The sequence below is a fragment of the Falco naumanni genome, chromosome 15, assembly GCF_017639655.2.
Source record: "Falco naumanni isolate bFalNau1 chromosome 15, bFalNau1.pat, whole genome shotgun sequence".
NCBI lineage: Eukaryota > Metazoa > Chordata > Aves > Falconiformes > Falconidae > Falco > Falco naumanni.
Window position 1 is genome coordinate 1,429,823 of NC_054068.1, and position 18,018 is coordinate 1,447,840.

The window sequence follows — 18,018 nt, forward strand, 5'->3', positions numbered from 1 at the left end:
ACCCTGCAGGGACAGGGACACGCTGGGGGGGCCCCGCTGTTGGGGGGCCACGGGCACTGTCCCCGGGACAGGTGGTGCTACCACCGTGCCCACAGGCACCACACATGTGGGGAAGCACTGCTGTGGGCAAGGGGCTGGGGGGGCACAGTGGGGCTGGGGTCAGCACCAACGCCCAGGGCGGGCAGCAGCTCCTGGCTCCCCCTCAGCTAGGGCACAAAGCCATGCAGAAGCTGGAGCATCTAAAAAAAGCCACCACATCCTTTATTAAAACTTACACCAGCACCTGCTCACCTCGTCCGTAGCATCACACTACCTTTATTTCATACATTTAAAAAATAAAAATAAAAAAAAAAAAAAAAAGAAGAAGAAAAACAGAGAGGAAGGCGAGGGGGCTGCCGCTGGGGAGGGGGCACAGCAGGACGGGGCAGCCCCAAGGCACAGGCAGCGGTAAGGCATGGGGCAGGGGGAAGAGGGGTCCTAGTCGTCGTCCTCCCCGCCGCCGTAGAGGTCTGCCAGCTTCCTGAAGCGGCTGCCCCAGTCGTTGAGGTAGTCGTAGTCCTGGTCGCGGTCGGAGGCAGAGGAGTTGAGGGAGCTGAGCGAGGTGGCCTCTGAGCCGCTGCCCTCGTAGTCAAACACCAGCAGGGAGTCGTAGGGGGGGGCCGTGGGGTCCGTGTCTGCCGCCTTCAGGTTCTGGGTGGGGGGCAGAGGGGTCAGTGCCTGTCCCCCCCCCCCCCCCAGGCTGGGGACACTGCACGGGTGTGGGGGACAGCACCAAACCACCACCCCGGTCCCCACACAGGCTGGGGCTCACCTCCTCGATGAAGGTGCCGATGTCGTCGGGGTTGGCGGGTCGGGGCCGGTACTGGGGGGCCGGCAGGAGGGTGGGGGCCACGTCATTGCGGAGCAGCACCTCGGGGCGGGCGTCCAGGCCCCGGTGCAGCTGTCGCAGGTCGTAGTCCTGGGGGGGACATGGACACACAAACGTTGGGGAGGGGGGGGCAGGGTCAGGCTGCCCGTACCGGCACCAGCCCCCACAGTGCACCCACCTGGTCCTCCTCCCCGCCACCCTCCTCTCCATAGTAAAAGACATTGTCCCGTGTGTCGTCCTCGGGCAGCAGCAGCGGCTCCTTCGTCACCTTCCTCCTCCTCATGAAGAGCAGCAGCAGCAGCAGCATGACTGGGGGGAGGAGCAGTGGCGTCAGCAGGGTCGCACCCCCTGGGCTCTGCCCCACAGCAGGGTGCAGCCCCGCAGCACCAGGACCCCCCGGACCCCCCACTCACGCAGCAAGGCCAGGAGAGCACCCAGGGCAGCGAGGACGAAGGGCAGGCCAGTGGCAGGCTGGGATCTCTGGGGACAGCTCTGTGTTGGCCCCTCACAGTCACAGACCCGCGCGGTGATGACTGTGAGCTGGGCTTTGCCCGGCCGGTCCAGGAGCCGCAGGTAGACACTGTAGAGATCTGGCTCCAGCGGTGCCACTAGCCGCAGGGTGACTGTGTCACCTGCATGAGATGGGCGGCTCATAGCGGAGGACACACTGGTAACACCACCACAGCACAGCCTGTCTCAGGCTGAACATCCGCTCCCCTCCCCCGACATTACCTTCGCCACCGACCTCCGCGGCCCAGCTGTCCCCAGAGCCATGGGTGAGCTCGGCACGAAAGGGGCTGGTGTTGGGGGGCAGGTCCCGGTCGGTGATGGTGAGGACCTGGGGCTGGGGGCTGCGGTTGCAGACGGTGATGTCCCGGGGCTCGGCCTCGGGGCCGTGGTCATTGACGTCCAGCAGGGTGAGGAGCAGGGTGCCGGTGCCTGTGGCGGGCGGCAAGCCTGCGGGGAGGAGCGACACTGGAGGGGGGATCCTCCAAAACCAGGCCCCTCCTGGGGACAGGGATGCCCGGAGCAGGGGAGGACGACAGGCAGCCCCTGGCACTGCTCTGTGCTGGAGCCAGGATGTGGTTCCCAGTGATGGCAGCACACGTCCCTCACGTGGGAAAGGGGGAACAATGGCCCCTTTCATGGCCCTCACCATCGTCCACGGCCAGCAGTATGGCGGTGTAGGTGCTGTTCTTGGTGAAGGGGGACTCGCGGTCCAGGTGGTCCCGTGCCATCACGAGGCCGTTCTCAGGGTGCACGGTCAGCCAGCCCGCCGGGTCATGCCCCACCAGGTACCTGGGGGGCAGAGGGGAGCTGGTGCCATGGCCAAGGGGTAGCGGGGACTCCCTAGACCTCAACCCCAGCCCCGGCCCTACTCACTTGATCCTTTGCCCCTGGCCTTTGTCAGGGTCCTGGGCCATGCAGGAGGCAAGGGTCTGCCCTGGCGGCACGTCCTCGGGCACCTGGGCAAGCTGCACCAGCGGATCGAAGACAGGTGCCTCGTTGACATCCTCCACGTTGACAGTCACAGTGGCGGTGGCTGTAGGCAGCTTCACGGCAAAGGGGGCCTCGTTGGCCACAACCACGTGGAGCACAAACTGCTTCTTGGCCTCATAGTTCAGACCCTAGGAGAGGGAAGGAGACAGGCAGCACTGCGTCATGGGCTGCAAGGTGGGACACAGTGGACACGCACGGACGGACACCCACCTTGATGGTGCGGAGGACACCCTCATTGCTGGCGGGGTCCGTGGTGATGGTGAAGACACCTCCCTCGTTGCCGCGCAGGATGGAGTAGATGGCTCGCCACGCCGGCGTGTTCGGCTCATCCAGGTCAGTGGCAGCCAGCCGGGCCACCTCCCGCCCAGCCTCGTTCTCCGGCACGGCCGCCTCGTACTGTGGTTTGGAGGCACCATCAGCACCACAGCCCGCCGGGCACCAGCCCATGGGGAGAGGGTCCTGCCGGGGGGACCCCACGTTACCGTTTTAGGATCAAATTCAGGGGCGTTGTCATTGATGTCTGCGATCTCGATCACTGCCAGTGCTGTCGTGGTCAGCCCGTCGCCATCCAGGTCAGCCGCCTGCACTGTCAGCGTGTACTCCCGCACACGCTGCGGTGGACAGAGACACTATGTCAGCCCCCTGCTCGGGGCTGGGGCCGCCCACCCTGCAGTGCCACAGAGCCCACCTCCCGGTCAAGGCCACTGGCGATGACGCTGAGGGCGCCGGTGGCCCTGTTGACAGTGAACATGTGGGGATGTGGCTCCCGTGGCTCCTGGCTGAGGATGGAGTAGGCGATGACACCGTTGTAGGTCTCCACTGCGTCATCCGCATCCGTGGCGGTCACCTGCATCACAGAGGTGCCTGGGGATGGGATGTCCTGATGAGTGGGGTGCAGGGGGGGATGACAGAGCACCCATATCCCCCATGGGGACGGTCCCAGGGCTCTCCCCAAGGGACGTGGCCAGTGGGAGGCAGAGCTTCACCGTGGCACAGGGTCCTACCCGGCAAAGCGCCCTCTGGCACGGAGCCCCTGAAGATCTCCTGTGTGAACTGGGGCTTGTTGTCATTTTGGTCTGTCACCGTGACTATGATCTCCATCGGCTCCTCCACCGGTTTGCCATTCTCAGACACGGCATGGGAGAAGAGCTGTGGGGTAGAGGGGTGAGCAGGCGTAGCAGTGCAGCATGCTGGCACAGCGCCGCACCGGCGTCCCCTGGCAGGGACCTACGTGATACTTATCGATGCGCTCCCGGTCCAGCGGCTGCGTCACCTTCATCCAGCCTGACTCCTTCTCTATGGTGAAGATGCCCTCAGGGGGGGCGTCTGCCCCCTGCCCCGTGATGCTGTAGAAGATCTTGGTGTCCCTGTCCCGGTTGGATTTGATCTGGGAGCAGACGCGGGGAGGGGGCAGTCAGCAACCCACCCCCCCAGCAGCATCACACCCTGCCCCAACACAGGGGGGACAGACCCCTCCCCAGCACCCACATTGGTGCCTGGGCCCCCACCCCCCTGTCCAGACCGAGCCCCCCATACCTGAACTAGCTTTTTGGGGAAGGGGCCCCTCTCGTTTTCAGGAACCTTGATGGGGGGGATCACCCAGTCCCGCTTCTGCCTCCTGGGAGCGGCACGAGCCCCACGGAGCTCCTGGGGGTGGGGGGGCAGGTGAGCGTGCAGCCAGCCGGTGGGTTCAGGAGGGTTTGGGGGGCAGACAGGCAGCGTTACCTGGGGGGAGCGCCTGCTCCGCGCAAGAAGTGGGGCAGGGTCTGGCCAGCCAGCAGCACCCCGGGGGGGTACAGCGAGCACCCTGGCCACCCCAGGTGGTGCGGGGCCCCCATCCTTCTGCACCCCAACGTCAACGTCGGGCTCCTCGGTCCCGCTGGGGCTCGCTGCAAGAGGGAGGGGGTCAGGGGCTGTGGGGGGACCCGTCCCGCAGCCCGTCGTCGTGTGTCCGTCCCGCCGCCCCCCGCCAGCAGTCCCAGCACCCCCGGCCCCCCAGGCTCCAGCAGGTCGGGCGGGGGCTGCCGGGAGCGGCGCAGGAGCAGGCTGGAAGTTTCGGCTTTGTTTTGTAGATGACGGGGAAATTCCTGAACAGGCAGAGCCCTGCCCCGGCCTCCCACCCGGTGTGTCACCCCCCTCGGGGCTCACAGCCGCCCATGGCCAGGGCATGGGGCTCAGCACAGCCCCCCCGCCCAGGACCACGCTGCATCGCCGGGGCTGGACACGGCCCAGAGGCAGGATTAGGGGATTATCGGGGCTCAGCCAGCTCCGGAGGCTGAGCGGCCGGGAGGACGGGCAGCGGGGCTGTGGGAGCCGGGGAGCGGGGTAAGGAGGGCTGTGCCCCACGGCTGCCCCACACCGCAGCAGCAGGAGCCCCGGGCATCCCCCAGCCCCACTCCCCAGCCGCGGCACGGCTTGCTGCTCCCTGCCGAGGGGCCGCCCGGGGTCAGGATCCCCCCCCCGTGCCCAGCCCGCCGGTGCCCCGGGCCCCATGCTGCCCACCGAGGGGGTCCCCAGCGGCGGGCCCGGCGGAGCGCTCCCCGAGAGGTGCTTTCCGTGCTCCGCGCCATAAGGCGAGCCCAGCCCCGCTGCCCCGGGGCACCCGCCGGCACCGGCGGCGGCAAGTCCCAGCCCAGCCCCGGGGCACCCACCCTGCGGGGACCCGGCTCTGCCCCGGTGGGTGCCCCATGGCTGGGCCAGGGGCGCCGGTAGCGGCCAGCCCCCCGCCCCAACCTCCCGCTGCCGGGGGGCACCCGCAGCCCATCACCCAGGGGGGCACAGCCCTGTAACGAGCCCCGGCCGCCCGGGGGAGCACAGGAGCCCCGCCAGGCCCACGGCCCAGCTCCCCGGGAACCCCAACCGCCCCCACCCTCTAGGAACGCCGCCCCCCCCCGAAAAGCACCGACCCCACGGCCCGGGGCGGGAAGGGGGGGGGCACAGCCGGCCCCACAAGCCCGGGAGGAGCAAGGCGGGACCGAGCGCTGCAGCGAGGGGGGGGTCCCGCCGCCCCCAACCCCGCCCGTCCCACCGGCGCCCCGATCCCGGTGCGGGCCCAGCTGCGCATCCCGGGGGGCCGGGCGGAGCCGCGCCCCGACGGCGCCGGTTACCTGGTGCCGGGAGCGGCCCGCGGCGCAGCCCCCGGGGAACACACGTCCGGGCCGGGGGGGCGGCGGCCGCCGGGAGGAGCGGGAGGAGAAGGAGGAGGATGATGAGGATGAAGAGCGGGCAGAGCCCGGAGCGCGGCCCCCGCATGGCCCGTCCGCTGCCGCCGCTGGTCACCGCCCCGCCCCGCCGCGCCCCGCCCCGCCCCGCCCCGCCCGCCGCCGCCGCCGCCGCAGCGCGCTGGTTCCAGGTGAGGCGGCCGCGCAGGTACCGCCCCGGCCTGCGGCCCCCCCGCCCCGAGCCTCCGGGACCCCCGCCACGCCCCCCGCCCCCGGTGCCGCAGCCCGACCCCTGGGGACCCCCCAGGACACCCAGCACCCAGCGGCACCGGCGGCTCTTCCGGCGCCTCCCGGCCCGCTGCCGGGTGGATCGGGGCGCTCATCCTGCCGAGGGTCCCGTCGGGCACCAGCCGCAGCATTGCCCCCCTTCCCGGCGCCCTGGGGGGGGGCACCCGGCCCTGGGCATTGCCCGAGGGCTGCAGCCCACTGGGTGTGGTGTCTCCAAGGGCCCAATGGATCCTCAGCACCCTGCGGTGCATGGGGCTGTTGAGGGGTGCCTGGAGCCCACCACCACCACCTCTGGGTGTGCTGGGCACCTGCGTGGGTCCCCCCGGGTCCCCTTCCGTGCTGGCACTGCCGGCTGGGCCCCCGCCTGCGCACTTGCCTCTCCCGGCAGGACTGGGCCAAGGTCACAGCCAACGTTCCCAGCTGGCACCCAGAGGAGCAGTCAGTGCAGCTGGAGCCATGTCACCCTGCACCTTCTCCCTCCTCCTCCTGCTGGTAGGACCATGCGATGGGGGCAGGGGGCTGCTGCACATCTGGGGGGGCGGGGGGGCAGGTGGAGAGCCCCCCCAGCCCCTGGGCAGCGCTCTGCCCCCCTCCCTGCAGCCGCTCAGCCCCACTCACCATCCCACAGGACATGCTGGTCTTCCCTGAGCATGGCCATGGCCTCCAGCGGCAGAAGAGGGACTGGGTCATCCCCCCCATCAACTGCCCTGAGAACGAGCGGGGACCCTTCCCCAAGAAGCTGGTGCAGGTACAGGGGATCGGGGCGCAGGGCAGGGGGGGTCCCCAGAGCACTGGGACCCCCCTAACCCCCCCTTCTGCCGCGCTGCCAGATCAAATCCAACAAGAACAAGGAGACCACAGTTTTCTACAGCATCACGGGGCAGGGGGCGGACACCCCCCCCGTGGGCGTCTTCACTGTCGAGCGGGAGACGGGGTGGCTGGAAGTGACGAAGCCGCTGGACCGGGAGGAGATTGATAAATACATCGTGAGTGGGGGGGCCGGGATGGGGAGGGGATGGTCCCTGGGGCCGCACACGAGCTGACGGTGCCCCTCGCAGCTCTTCTCCCACGCCGTGTCGGCCAACGGGCAGCCTGTGGAGGACCCCATGGAGATCATCATCACCGTCACAGACCAGAATGACAACCGGCCCATCTTCACCCAGGCAGTTTTCAATGGCACCGTGCTGGAGGGGGCTGAGCCAGGTGAGAGCGATGCCACTGAGCAGGAGGCATCGCCGGGGGCACAGGGGACATGTCACCGATAACTGCCTGCTGCCAGGCACCCATGTGCTGCAGGTGCTGGCCACGGACCAGGACGACATGGTGAACTCCAACAATGGTATTGTGTTCTACTCCATCCTGCGCCAGACGCCGGGCTGGCCCCAGCCCCACATGTTTGCCATCAACCCGAGCACCGGGGCAATCTTCGTGACTGCTGCAGGGCTAGTAGCACAGGTGAGCCCCAGGCCACCCCAAACCTGACTCTCGCCCCCCTGCTGAGGGGTGACACAGCCTCTCGCTGCAGGTGGTCCCTGAATACACCCTGGAGGTCCAGGCGGCTGACATGGACGGGTACGGGCTGCAGGCCACTGCCACCGTCCTCATTAAAGTGCAGGTGAGGTGCTGAGACCACCCCCGTGCCCCCACGGCAGGTGGACAGCCAGGGGTCCACCACGGTGGAGCTGCTGCCGGTTCCTGGCAGCGCCCATGTGGCCGTCTGCCGCAGCGCCAATGCGCTCCGGGCGCTTTCCAAGGAGGAAGGCGAGGCTGGGATGGCAGCTCTGCCGTGGCTCCTCCTGGCCCGGTGCCCCGACGTCCCACTGGGCTCCGGTCCACCAACCCCGGGGCCGCGGTGCTGCTGGAGCGTGGGTGCTGGTATGGCTCTGGGGCACACCTCCCAGGGGGAAGCCACCTGTGCTGGCTCGGCCCAGCCGGGGCGGAGTGCCCGGTGCTGCTGTGGCCTGTGCCGGGATAGCGGCATCCAGCCTCACCAGCTCCCTGGGGAGAGGCTGCGGCGCTGGGAAGGGTGGCCGGTGCAGGGGATGGCGTTTTGCACAGTGTCACCAGCTGTGGGCTCCTGGTCGGGCAGGACGGAGGGAAGCCAGGTAAGCAGCCGGGCACTGGTGCTCGCCGCCATGCCTCACCGGCATCCTCGCTTCAGCCAGCAGCCGAGGCCTGGAGCTGGCGTGCCGGGACGCAGCAAGAGCCAGCCCCGCTCCAGGGAGGGAGCCTGGCCCTGCCCAGCTGGCAGCAGTGCTGGAGCCGCAGGATGCAGCCCCTGTGTCGCGCTCCCACCCTGTCAAGCACAATCTGGGGGCTCCCAGAGGGGAAGGGGCCCGGCTGCCCCCGCCAGCGCTGCCCTTGGCCCCGCACCACTGGCCCCAGGAGCTCTGGCGTGCTTGCAGGGTTAATGTCCACCCACACGGACAGGGACAGGGCTGTTCCCTGGGTGCAGGCCAGCTGCAGCCACCATGCCACGGCCCGCTGGGACGGACGGATGCGTGGCGGCCCGGTGCTGCCCCGGGCATGCAGCACCCCCCTGTGCTGGCAGCAACCTGGCAGGTGCCCATGCTGCAGGCAGCGGCAGTGCCCGGGGGGGAGCGGCAGCTGGGCTGTGGGCAGGGCCCTGGCACCGACGGAACTGAGCCCCATGACACAGGAAGGACACGTGTCCCTGCCCTGGGACACAGCAGGGTGCTGGGGACAGAGGGTTCTGCTGGGACAGCCCTGGCTGCAGGGAGGTGGTACACCAGTACTGTGAGCAAGGGTCCCTCTGGAGAGGGGCTGGGGGCTCGGCTGTGGCATGGGCAGCCGCGGCACAGAGGAGCGGGGAGGCAGGCAGCGCTGCCAGCACACATCCCAGCCTCGCTTACTCCTCTGCCCCAGGCTAAAGACCCCCCCGAGATGGCGAATGGCCCCCTGACCACCCACGTGCTGAACACGGCGACGGGGCTGCCGGCCGCGGGCCTGGCTATCCGGCTGTCCCAGCTGCAGGAGCCGGGGCAGCAGTGGACGGAGCTGGTGCAGAGGTAGGAGAGCCGGTGGCAGCGCTACAGGCAGAGGAGGCTGGTGCCTGTTCCCTGGCGAGCCAGCTGCCAGGGGCGTCCCTCGGAGCTGGGGACGGCTGCGGTGGCAGGGCTTGCTCCTTCTGATTGCAGGTGGACAGATGCGGACGGGCGCTGCCTGCCCCTCCTGGCTGTGGGACAGGCCAAGGCCGGCACCTACAAGCTGCGCTTTGAGACGGCAGCGTACTGGCAGGGCCTGGGGCACGCCAGCTTCTACCCCTTTGTGGAGGTACGGAGCACGGGGAGCAGGTGGATGGGGCCCCAGGAGCCAGCTGCCACCACACTGGGACCGGAGCAGGGGTCCAGGTGCTGCAGCCAGGCTTTTGGGAGCTGCCGGCTCCACTCCGAGCATCCCCCAGAGCCCAGCTCTGGCTAGCTGAGCCTGCCGGAGGGAAATCGCAGCCTCTGCCTCCTCACTCTCCCCCAGGTTGTGTTCACCATCACCGACGCCTCCCAGAAGCTGCACATCCCACTGCTGATCAGCCCCTACTCCTACACAACGTACCGGGGCAGTTAGGGGAAAGGCACATCCTCCCCCCAGGGACGCAGGAAACTACGCTACTGACACCATTAAAGGCTTCAAACAGCACCGCTTGTCTTAAAAGAAAAAAATCACCTTCCCGGAGGCAGTACACAAATGGCTTCTCAGCAGGGGCGGGGAGAGGAGGGGAGACCGAGAGGCAACACAGCCAGGGAGGCCAGCTCAGGAGCCTGGGGGGGCCCTACATGGGCCCCCTGCTCCACCCAGTCTGGTGTGTGGGATGCCAGGACCCCCCCAGCTGTGCCGTGGTCCTGGGCCATGCTGGCATCACTTGGTCAGAGCCACCCCGGCTGGCAGCTGCCTGCAGCCGGCATCTCCCGCAGCAGGAGCAGGGGGCTGCTCTGGTGGAAACACGCCCCTTGGGGAGGGGAGAGAGGGTCCTCTGGGTCCTGCAGAAGGCTCGCTGGGGTCTGTCAGAGCACGAGGGGCACGGCCCCACTCCCTGCGTGGCACAGTGGTCCCTCGGTGGGGGCTGGGGTCAGGTGGGCACAGCAACGAGTCCCGCAGGGCCCTGCCCCAGCACCTGCCCCGGCACGGGGTTCACCAGGGGCTTGAAGCCCAGGTTGTCCAGGGGGATGCCAAAGGCTGTCAGCTTTGCCTCAAACGTCTGCAGCATGTCATTGTGTGCCTGCAAGAGAAGTGCTCCCCAGTCAGCCCGAAGCCCAGCTCCAACCCAGCCCCTCCACGCCTGGGCAGGGGCTCCCTGCAGCCCCTTCACCGGGGCGGGTGGGGAACACCCAACGTGCCTGCCTTTGCAGGGGACACTGGCCTGGCTGGGGCCTGCCTGGCCCAGGGCACGAAGCAGCTCAGCTGGGCTGCTCGAGTCCCCTTCCCTGCACTCTGTGCATGGCCTGGGGCAGCAGGTCCCATTTCCACCCCGGTAAGCCACAGCCATCGCCCCCAGCCCCTTCCCTTACCTTACAGGCTCGGGCCAGCTGGAACTGCAGGTCCTTGATGGTGGAGTTCTTGGAATTGAGCATGTCCTGCAAAGGGAGACGGTGCGTTAGGCAGCGGCTGCTCAGCCTCGGCAGCACGGTGGCCGTGGCACAGGCGGGAGCAGCGTGGCAGGGTGCACGGAGGAGCTGCTGTGTGGCTGCCGGGCTGGCACCAGGGCCCAGCTCATGCGGAGCAGCTCGCAGCACAGCCTGGCAGGCAGCCACCACCCTGCCCCCTTCGAGCTAACACTGCCAGGGACAGCCAGCCCCAGGCAGAGGCAAGGGATCTCCCTGACCAACGCTACAAGCGCCAGCACAGCCCTGCCATCATCGCCTGCCCCGCTGCACAGCAGGGGAGGCGATGGCAGCACCTGCTCCAGCAGCACCGCCTTGCCGTTGTGGCACCAGGGGAATTACAGAGAGGCTCCCCACAAAGACGCTGGAGGCAGCTGCGCAGAGGAATTCCTGGACCCCAGCAGCTGCAGGAGAGTTGGACACCGTGACGCCTTCCCAGGAATGTGTTTTCCTTCCTGCGGCTGTGACACCTGCTAGAGAAGTGCCACATCCGCTGCCCTGTCCTACAGGCCCCAAGCCTGGCCGCTGCTGCATGCACCCCCAGGGCACCCCGGCAAGAGGGTGCCCACAAGCTTCGTGCCACCTGCCACGGAGGGGACCTGGATGGGGACAGGCTGGTGCGGGATGGCACCAGGGTGGTGGCCAAGCCAAGCCCAGAACCCACGTCCCCTGTCTCAACCCAAGCCCAAGCAAGTGCTGCTTCTCCGGTTACGGCTGCGGCAGGCTCCAGGAATGTGGGTCTCTGCACCGAGGCTTTCTGCGTATGTATTTTTAGCGCAAGGCAGATGCTGCTGAGCCCCTGGGAACCCGGGTGCGCCTTCCCTGCAGGCAGGGAGGCCAGGGGAGGTTCACCAGCTATGGCTGCCCCTGCACAGAGCACCCCGTGTTGCTGACAGACCCCTGCTCACAGCTGGCTGCTCCGCACCAGAGTGCCAGGGAGCGCTGCTCGGCCTGGGGCCATTCTCCTCGAAACAGGCCCCACCTGAGGGACAGATCAGTGCCAAACCCCGACACCCACACACTCTGCTCTCAAGGGAGAGCCGGAGTGCCCTGCAGCACTGCACATGGCCCCAGGAGCACCAGGAATGAGTGATGTGGCAACCACAGCTATGTAGGACGGGGACTGGCACGCTCCAAGGTCTGTGACCAGCCCTGAGCAGCCCCTGCCCCCCAAGGCCAGCCTCCACTCAGCCCCACAGTGGCACATGGTACCTCCAGCTTGTGCGAGACCAAGGAGATTGCGCTCGGGTCGAGGTTGGAGGCTGCAAGGACCTCGCTGAGCTCCGCCTCCTTTTTCTCCAGGACACTGAGGAGTCCTTTCAGCTTGCGCTCCAGGAGCAGGTTCTTGAACCCTGTTTTCTGCTGCACTTCGTTAATGGCTTTGGTGAACTTCTGGTAGAGCTCATCTCGCTCCGCCTGCACCTGCTCCCAAAGACAGCATGTCTTCACACCACCCCCAGGACCCCCGGGCTGGCGGCCACCCAGGGCTAGCATCAAACTGGTCCGGCAGCTCGGCCCTGCCTGCTCCAGCCAGCACCCAGCCGCTGCCTGCAGCACCTGCGGCCTGCAGGGCAGGCAGGTGTGGCAGCACAGCTTCCCTGCATGGCTGGCACCCCCTCAGCACCTGCACTTCTGCTTCCTCCTCCCTGCTGGACATGGGATGACCCCAGCAGCCAACAGGACGGGCCAGCGGGCCCGCTGGGCACTATTTCAGACCACAGAGAGGGCCCTGCAGCACACGGGGGTCTCTCCTCCTCGCAGCTGGCAGGAATCCCTGGCTCACAGCTAGTTAATGTGTCCTAATTAGGACACGATCTCTCCTCCAAAGCCTATTTCTGAATGCACTGAATATGTTGCTGCCTTAATGATGGATTGTTAACGAGGCCTCAGATCAATGTTCATATTCCTGGGGATTTCTACGAATTGCAAATGAGCTCCCTTCTGCCTCAGCAGACTTATCTGGGTTAGCCGGGGGGGCGCAGGGGGGAAAAGGCTGAGTCTGAGACAACTCAGTCTACAGGACTTATCTGGAGCTGCCCCGGCACAACAAGCTGGGGGGGGGGGCGACCCCTCAACACTGGCAGAAGGAGGGAGCGAGCTGAGGCTGGTGGAGGGAGGGTTGGGGGTGGCCTGTGACAATCTCTCCCCATGGCTCTGCCCCCAAGCCGCTGCTGCGGCCAGTCCCTCGCAGGCCGGGAGGGAACTGCCAGAGCGTGCATGACTGCTTAGCAAAGTACAAGGCCAGGCCTGTCTGCTGACCGTGGGAGACGCCAAAGCTGTGAGAAGCTTTGTTGGAAGCAGCAGTTATCGCGCAGCTCTGGATTAGAGCTTCAGAAAGCCCTCGGCTAAGCGCAGACTCTCTGCTAAGCCCTCAACACCCAGTCCTCTGTGGAGGGGACAGAGTTTGGAGAGGGAAGTGGGATGCCCAGCCCCACCTGCAGCTCTCACCTTAACAAACCTCTGCTCCAGTACTTCGTGTTCCCACCGAAGATCCTTCAGTTCCTTCTGGGTGACTTTCAGAAGGGCTTTTGTGTTCTGCAAATGGGAAGGGACAGTTAAAGAGCACGGGTTTCTCTGGGAGGTGGGGGGGAAGTGTTTTGGCAAGGGAGGAGAGTGATCAGCAGAGATGTGGGTAAGAAAAAACAAGCACCACCCAACACCAACTCCCTTCCCTCTGTGCAGCAGGGGCTACTCCAGTTTCTTGCTGCCAGAGTCCCGGGAGTCCCACCTGAGATCTTACAGACACCCAGCTGGGTGGAGAGGGACTTGAAGGACTTTGCTCAGGCATCTGGCCAAGCCAAGCGGCAGAGGTCACTGCTGAGCGACTCCCTCCAGGGAAGAGCCAGGACAAGGCTGGCCACTCACCATCAGGGCTGCCTTGTCCTTGTCATAGTGGGCCAACTTCTTCCGCAGCTCAGACACCTGTTCCTGGACCTGCTGTAGGGACTCCTTCTGCTTGTTGTTCTGGAGCAGTATGTTTGTATTCTCCTTTGCCAAGTGATTCTCTCTCTTCTTCACCTCCTCCATCTGCTCCTGTTCTTGGGAACACGAGTGCCAACTCCTGGGGGCTGCCCTGCCTCTCAGAGCTTCCCACACTGTCAGGATACCCTCCCGCTGCTGGCCCAGCAAGACCCATCTCCCTGTGCTCTAGAACTACACTCATGTAAGAGTGTAAAACCCTTAAGAGACCGGCTGCACCTACATCACCACTGGGAACTGGCCAGATCTGGGTGAAATCCTCAGAGGCACAGTCCCATGGTGGAAGGGTGACGTTGCAGGCCACGCAGGCTGCAGCAGAGGGGCAGACAGTACCTGCAGCAAGTTGATGAAGGCCAGGTTTTTGGTGGTGATATCACTGTAGTAGTTCTTGATGTCACTGAAGGCTTTCTCATGGTTCCTCATCAGCTCGCTGATGTGGTTGTTCTTCCTCTCCTCCATGTTGTGGATCTCAGTCTTCCTCTGCAATTCAAGCTCATCCCGCAGCATTTGCATCTTCTTGGTGTACTTGGCCTCAATCTCTAGGGGAGCACACAGGGGGCCGAGTGAGGACCTCCTGGAGACGCCACGTGATGCACTCCAGGTCTGTTAGCCAGCACCAGCCTGGTGCATGCCACTGTGGCATTACTTGAGGACAAGATGCTGATTAGCAGCGTCACCGCAGCTGCCACCAGCGTGTGGAACAGTTATGCTGGGACCATGGTAAGCAGAGCCCAGAAATAGCATCCTTGGAAAGAGGGCATGGAAAAGCTCCAAGTCAGTCCATGTGAACCTGAAACGTCCTCCAAGGAGGACGTTGGAGCGAGGACTCTGCAAGGGCTCCTCCAGCCACCCTACTCCACAGGCTGGAGAAGTACTACCAGGCAGCTGCCTGCAGTGGTACAGTGTGGCAGCAGTGACAGGCACCCTGCCTGCACCCCTCAGCCCGCACCACGGGCACATGCCCTCGTTCCATTCACACGATGCTGGGGTCCAGCAGCCCCAGAGCACAGAGGAGCAAGAATTGGGGTAAAACTGGCCAGAACGGGGGGAAAAAACAGCCAGAACTAGGGAAAAACCATCCTCCTTTCTTAAGGCTCTGCTAGGGAGACCAGCAGCCCAGCAGAGCTCAGGGGAGCCTTCCCCTGCACGCTGACAAAGGGAGCTCACGAAGAGCCTATATGCACATCCTGACCTTTCAGTTGTCCCTCAAAGTCGTTGCACAGCTGGGTGATCTCCTCCTTTTGTTTCTGTTAGGGAGAAACTATGCATAAGAGGCAGACAACCAAATCCTGAGTCAGCCACATCCCAAGGGATTCTCTCCTGCTCCCTGGGAAAGTCTCCTGCCATGCCACCATTCCCACATTATCCAAGCAAAAGGAAGCTTGTAGGTTCTCCAGTTACTCTCACAGCTCCCTGCTGCAGGAGAGGAGTTTCACAGGAGCTACCCAGGAATGCTTTCTCCCCATTCCTGCACTGACTTTCTAGTGCATCGGTTACCAGGGCTTGCAGGGAACCCCACCCCACGGAGAGAGCCAGGGAGGCAGGCTCATGCTCACAAGCTGGGGCTGCGGGGGCTCAGCCTGAGGCCCCACCACCTCCCTCTATGGCAGAGGTACCTCACACAGCTCTGGCCCAGCCCAGGACGTACCAGACACAGGTTTTTCACCACCGCCTCATGTGCCCGCTCCTGCTCCTTCAGCTCCACTCTCAAGGAGCCCATGCCTTTCCGCAGCTCTATTTCCTGGGCCCAGTGATCATTCTGGGCCTGCTTTATGGACAGAGTGCGCTCCACCTTCACCTCGGTGAGGTTTTCCTGGTGTTCGTACAACAAGTGCTTCACCTTCTGCTTGTAAACCTAAAGACGAGCCATGGATCAGGTGAGGGGCTTCAGCAGGAGACACCCGGAGCTGGAATATTGGCCCAGATGCTCCTGGCTTGCATCCCACCCAGCTCCTCCTCCTCTTCCTCTTTCCCTCTCCTCTTTAGAGCTGCCTGAGGCTCACCAGGAGCTTGAGGCACTCACAACACCTCCGAGCTTTCTCCCCTCCCACCTTGATCTCCGCTTGATGCCGCTCCTCTGCCTCCTCCATTTCCCGGTCCTTGTTCCGCAGCTCTGCTCGCTTCTCCTCCAGCTGCCGGCGGGTGATCTCCCAGAAGGTGTGAATCTTGTCACGCTCTAGCTGGTAATAGTTGCGCTCTTCCCGTTCCCGGTCCAGCTCCTCCCGGAGGCGCACAACATGCTTCTGCAGCTGCAAAGCCAAGAGAAAAGGAGGGAAAGGGACAAGGAGGCCTTGGACAGCTGCTTTTGCAAGACACCCGTGGCAAGCCATGTCACAAACTTGGCAGGACACAGTGGCTGTTACTGGGATAGAGAAGCGCAGGAGAGAAGGGGAGGAGCCCTAACACCCTGGGCCTGACAGAACCCATCAGCCTCTAGAAAAGGAGTAACAAAACTTTATCCTACTGTAAGTAGCCTGGGCTCTCATATTCCATCTCGCAGTGTCTGCTAACACCATTCTCAGGTGCCTAAATACTACTGCATCATAGAATCATTTAAGTTGGAAAAGACCTTTAAGATCATAGAGTCCAACCATTAACATAATGCCACCAAGCCCACCACTAAACTATGTCCCTAAGCACCACATCTACATACCTTTTAAATCCCTCATTTAAAATGACTCCACCATTTGCCTGGGCAGCCTGTTCTAGTGCTGGACAACCCTTTTGGTGAAGAAACTTTCCCTAATATTCAATCTAAACCTGCCCTGGCGCAACTTGAGGCTGTTTCCTCTTGTCCTATTGCTTGTCACTTGGGAGAAGAGACCAAGGTGGGACAACTTCCTTTCAGGTAGTTGAGTTGTAGACAGTGATAAGGTCTCCCCTCAGTCTCCTCTTCTCCAGGCTAAACAACGCCAGTTCCCTCAGCCGCTTCTCAGAGGACTTGCGCTCCAGACCCTTGACCAGCTTCGTTGCCCTTCTCTGGATGCATGTCAGTACTTTTATGTCCCCCTTGCAGTGAGGGAACCAAAACCGAACACAGGATTGGAGGGAAAGCCTCACCAGTGCTGAGCACAGGGGGACAACCGCTGCCCTAGTCCTGCTGGTCACACTATTTCTGGTACTGGCCAGTGTGCTACTGGCCTTCTTGGCCACTTGGGCACACTGCTTGCACTGAGATGTGCAAGATCTTATCCTAGGAGCGAGGTCCCCAGGCCACAGCCATGTCCTCCTCTGTTTGTAGGACAACCAGCAAAACAAGCTGGATTTGGAGCAACCAAGGGGCAGCAGCTGCACCTTCCACCTCTGCCTGCCCTCCCCAAGCCTATGGGAGCCTCCTGCCTCAGCAGCAACGTCACTGAGAGCACAACAGGCTGTAATCACAGAACTCCAGGCTAAGCCCATCACCTGGCTGAGCTGGGTGCTGGGGTTATGGAGTCAGGGAGAAAGCAGTGGGGGCACAAGGCTGCAGAGCAGTGTGCCCCGGACCAGCGCAAGGGAGGGTAGGATGAGATGGCTGCTCCTTCCAGGGACAGCGAGAAGCCCCACACACAGCCCAGACAGGTGTCAGGCTGCAAACTGAACCCTGACTGCTTGTCTTTGTCACCCTCTTCCACCTGTTGTCGCCAGAGCCAGGCATCGAGCAGGGGTCCCAAGCACTGTTCTTGCAAGCAGCAACACCCTCATACCCGGGGGTGGTCTGGGAGATGGGGGATCTCTCACCTGCTCCTTGCTCATCTCCACTGGGGACAAGCCATCCACCACTGCTGGAGCTTTGCTCCCTTTCACTTTCTTTTCTGTCTTCTTTTCTGTCTTCTTTTCTGTCTTCTTTTCTGTCTTCTTTTCTGTCTTCTTTTCTGCCTTCTTTTTAGGTGCCTAAGGAAAGAAAGCAAAATGCACATGGTGCGTGCATGTGGCTCTGGTGCCAGTAGGAAGCTGTGCTGCTCAGCGCCCCTGCACCACCCCAGGCCACAAAGCATACCTGCTCTCACGGCAGAGGCAGGATAAGAAGAGTGACGGTCCCTGGAGAGGAGCCTCCGAGACCCCCCAGGACACCGGTAGCTCATGCTCTGCCGCTGCCAGCTCAGCTCTGCAGTGAACCCCTAGGCACACCTACCCAAACAGATGCCTCACGAGTGTCACCGCAGTGCTGTGCATGGTGCCAAGGGGCTCCCTCCCTTCCTCAAGCACGGGCTGGGCCCCCTCAGCCCTGGGGGCTCCCTCCCCAAGAGCGAGGCAGGCCAAACTGCCCCCCCTCCCAGCCCTCCGGGCTCCCTCCCCAACAGCAGGCCAGGTCGCCCCCCAACCCTCCGGGCTCCCTCCCCATGAGGGGGCCAGGCCCCTCTGCCTGCCCTCCCGGCCCCAGGCAGGGGCAGGGGCAGGCTCCCCCGGGCTCCCTTTTCCCGAGCTCCCGGCCCGACCCCGCTCTCACCATGGCGGCTGCCGCTGACGCCGCGGTCTCCAGGCAACGGGCGGGTAAATCTCGCGAGAGGCGCGCAGGGGTCGACCACGCCCCCTAGCAACGCGAAGCCCCGCCTTAGCAACGGCGGCGGGGCCGGCTCCGGCCCGGGGCGGGGGGGCAACCGGAGCCCCGCCGTGCCCGGCCCCG

The 18,018-nt window shown here is 64.5% G+C and overlaps 3 protein-coding genes across 8 annotated transcripts; 1 reads left to right on the plus strand and 2 right to left on the minus strand.

Moving 5' to 3' along the window:
* Positions 1 to 272: 272 nt before the first annotated feature.
* LOC121097957 (B-cadherin) lies at positions 273 to 5,620 on the minus strand. The gene is made up of 15 exons (XM_040615425.1): positions 5,476 to 5,620; positions 4,094 to 4,257; positions 3,905 to 4,015; positions 3,600 to 3,755; positions 3,373 to 3,517; positions 3,057 to 3,232; positions 2,851 to 2,979; positions 2,579 to 2,764; positions 2,252 to 2,496; positions 2,025 to 2,167; positions 1,601 to 1,825; positions 1,282 to 1,500; positions 1,047 to 1,177; positions 812 to 958; positions 273 to 690 (listed from the first exon to the last, which is right to left on the minus strand). Exons 1-15 carry the CDS (start codon positions 5,618 to 5,620, stop codon positions 478 to 480), a joined length of 2,535 nt encoding a protein of 844 aa, XP_040471359.1. The 3' UTR covers positions 273 to 477.
* Positions 5,599 to 9,468, plus strand: LOC121097959 (5-hydroxyisourate hydrolase-like). Of its 5 annotated transcripts, XM_040615429.1 has the most exons (10): positions 5,691 to 5,720; positions 6,206 to 6,309; positions 6,446 to 6,565; positions 6,648 to 6,803; positions 6,876 to 7,020; positions 7,097 to 7,272; positions 7,343 to 7,432; positions 8,704 to 8,846; positions 8,976 to 9,111; positions 9,310 to 9,468. In XM_040615429.1, the coding sequence occupies exons 2-10, from the start codon at positions 6,274 to 6,276 to the stop codon at positions 9,397 to 9,399; spliced, it is 1,092 nt and encodes a 363-aa protein (XP_040471363.1). In that variant the 5' UTR covers positions 5,691 to 5,720; positions 6,206 to 6,273; the 3' UTR covers positions 9,400 to 9,468. The 5 variants fall into 5 exon arrangements, with proteins under 5 accessions (XP_040471365.1, XP_040471363.1, XP_040471362.1 ...); XM_040615431.1 differs by lacking the exon at positions 6,206 to 6,309 and having other exon boundaries at positions 5,599 to 5,720; XM_040615428.1 differs by lacking the exon at positions 5,691 to 5,720 and having other exon boundaries at positions 6,013 to 6,309.
* GAS8 (growth arrest specific 8) lies at positions 9,461 to 18,013 on the minus strand. 2 transcript variants are annotated; one of them, XM_040615426.1, is made up of 11 exons: positions 17,842 to 18,013; positions 17,133 to 17,285; positions 15,464 to 15,661; positions 15,061 to 15,267; positions 14,605 to 14,659; positions 13,746 to 13,951; positions 13,299 to 13,466; positions 12,882 to 12,968; positions 11,646 to 11,855; positions 10,341 to 10,406; positions 9,461 to 10,051 (listed from the first exon to the last, which is right to left on the minus strand). In XM_040615426.1, exons 1-11 carry the CDS (start codon positions 17,842 to 17,844, stop codon positions 9,902 to 9,904), a joined length of 1,503 nt encoding a protein of 500 aa, XP_040471360.1. In that variant the 5' UTR covers positions 17,845 to 18,013; the 3' UTR covers positions 9,461 to 9,901. The 2 variants fall into 2 exon arrangements, with proteins under 2 accessions (XP_040471360.1, XP_040471361.1); XM_040615427.1 differs by lacking the exons at positions 14,605 to 14,659; positions 15,464 to 15,661; positions 17,133 to 17,285; positions 17,842 to 18,013 and having other exon boundaries at positions 15,061 to 15,124.
* Positions 18,014 to 18,018: the final 5 nt, after the last annotated feature.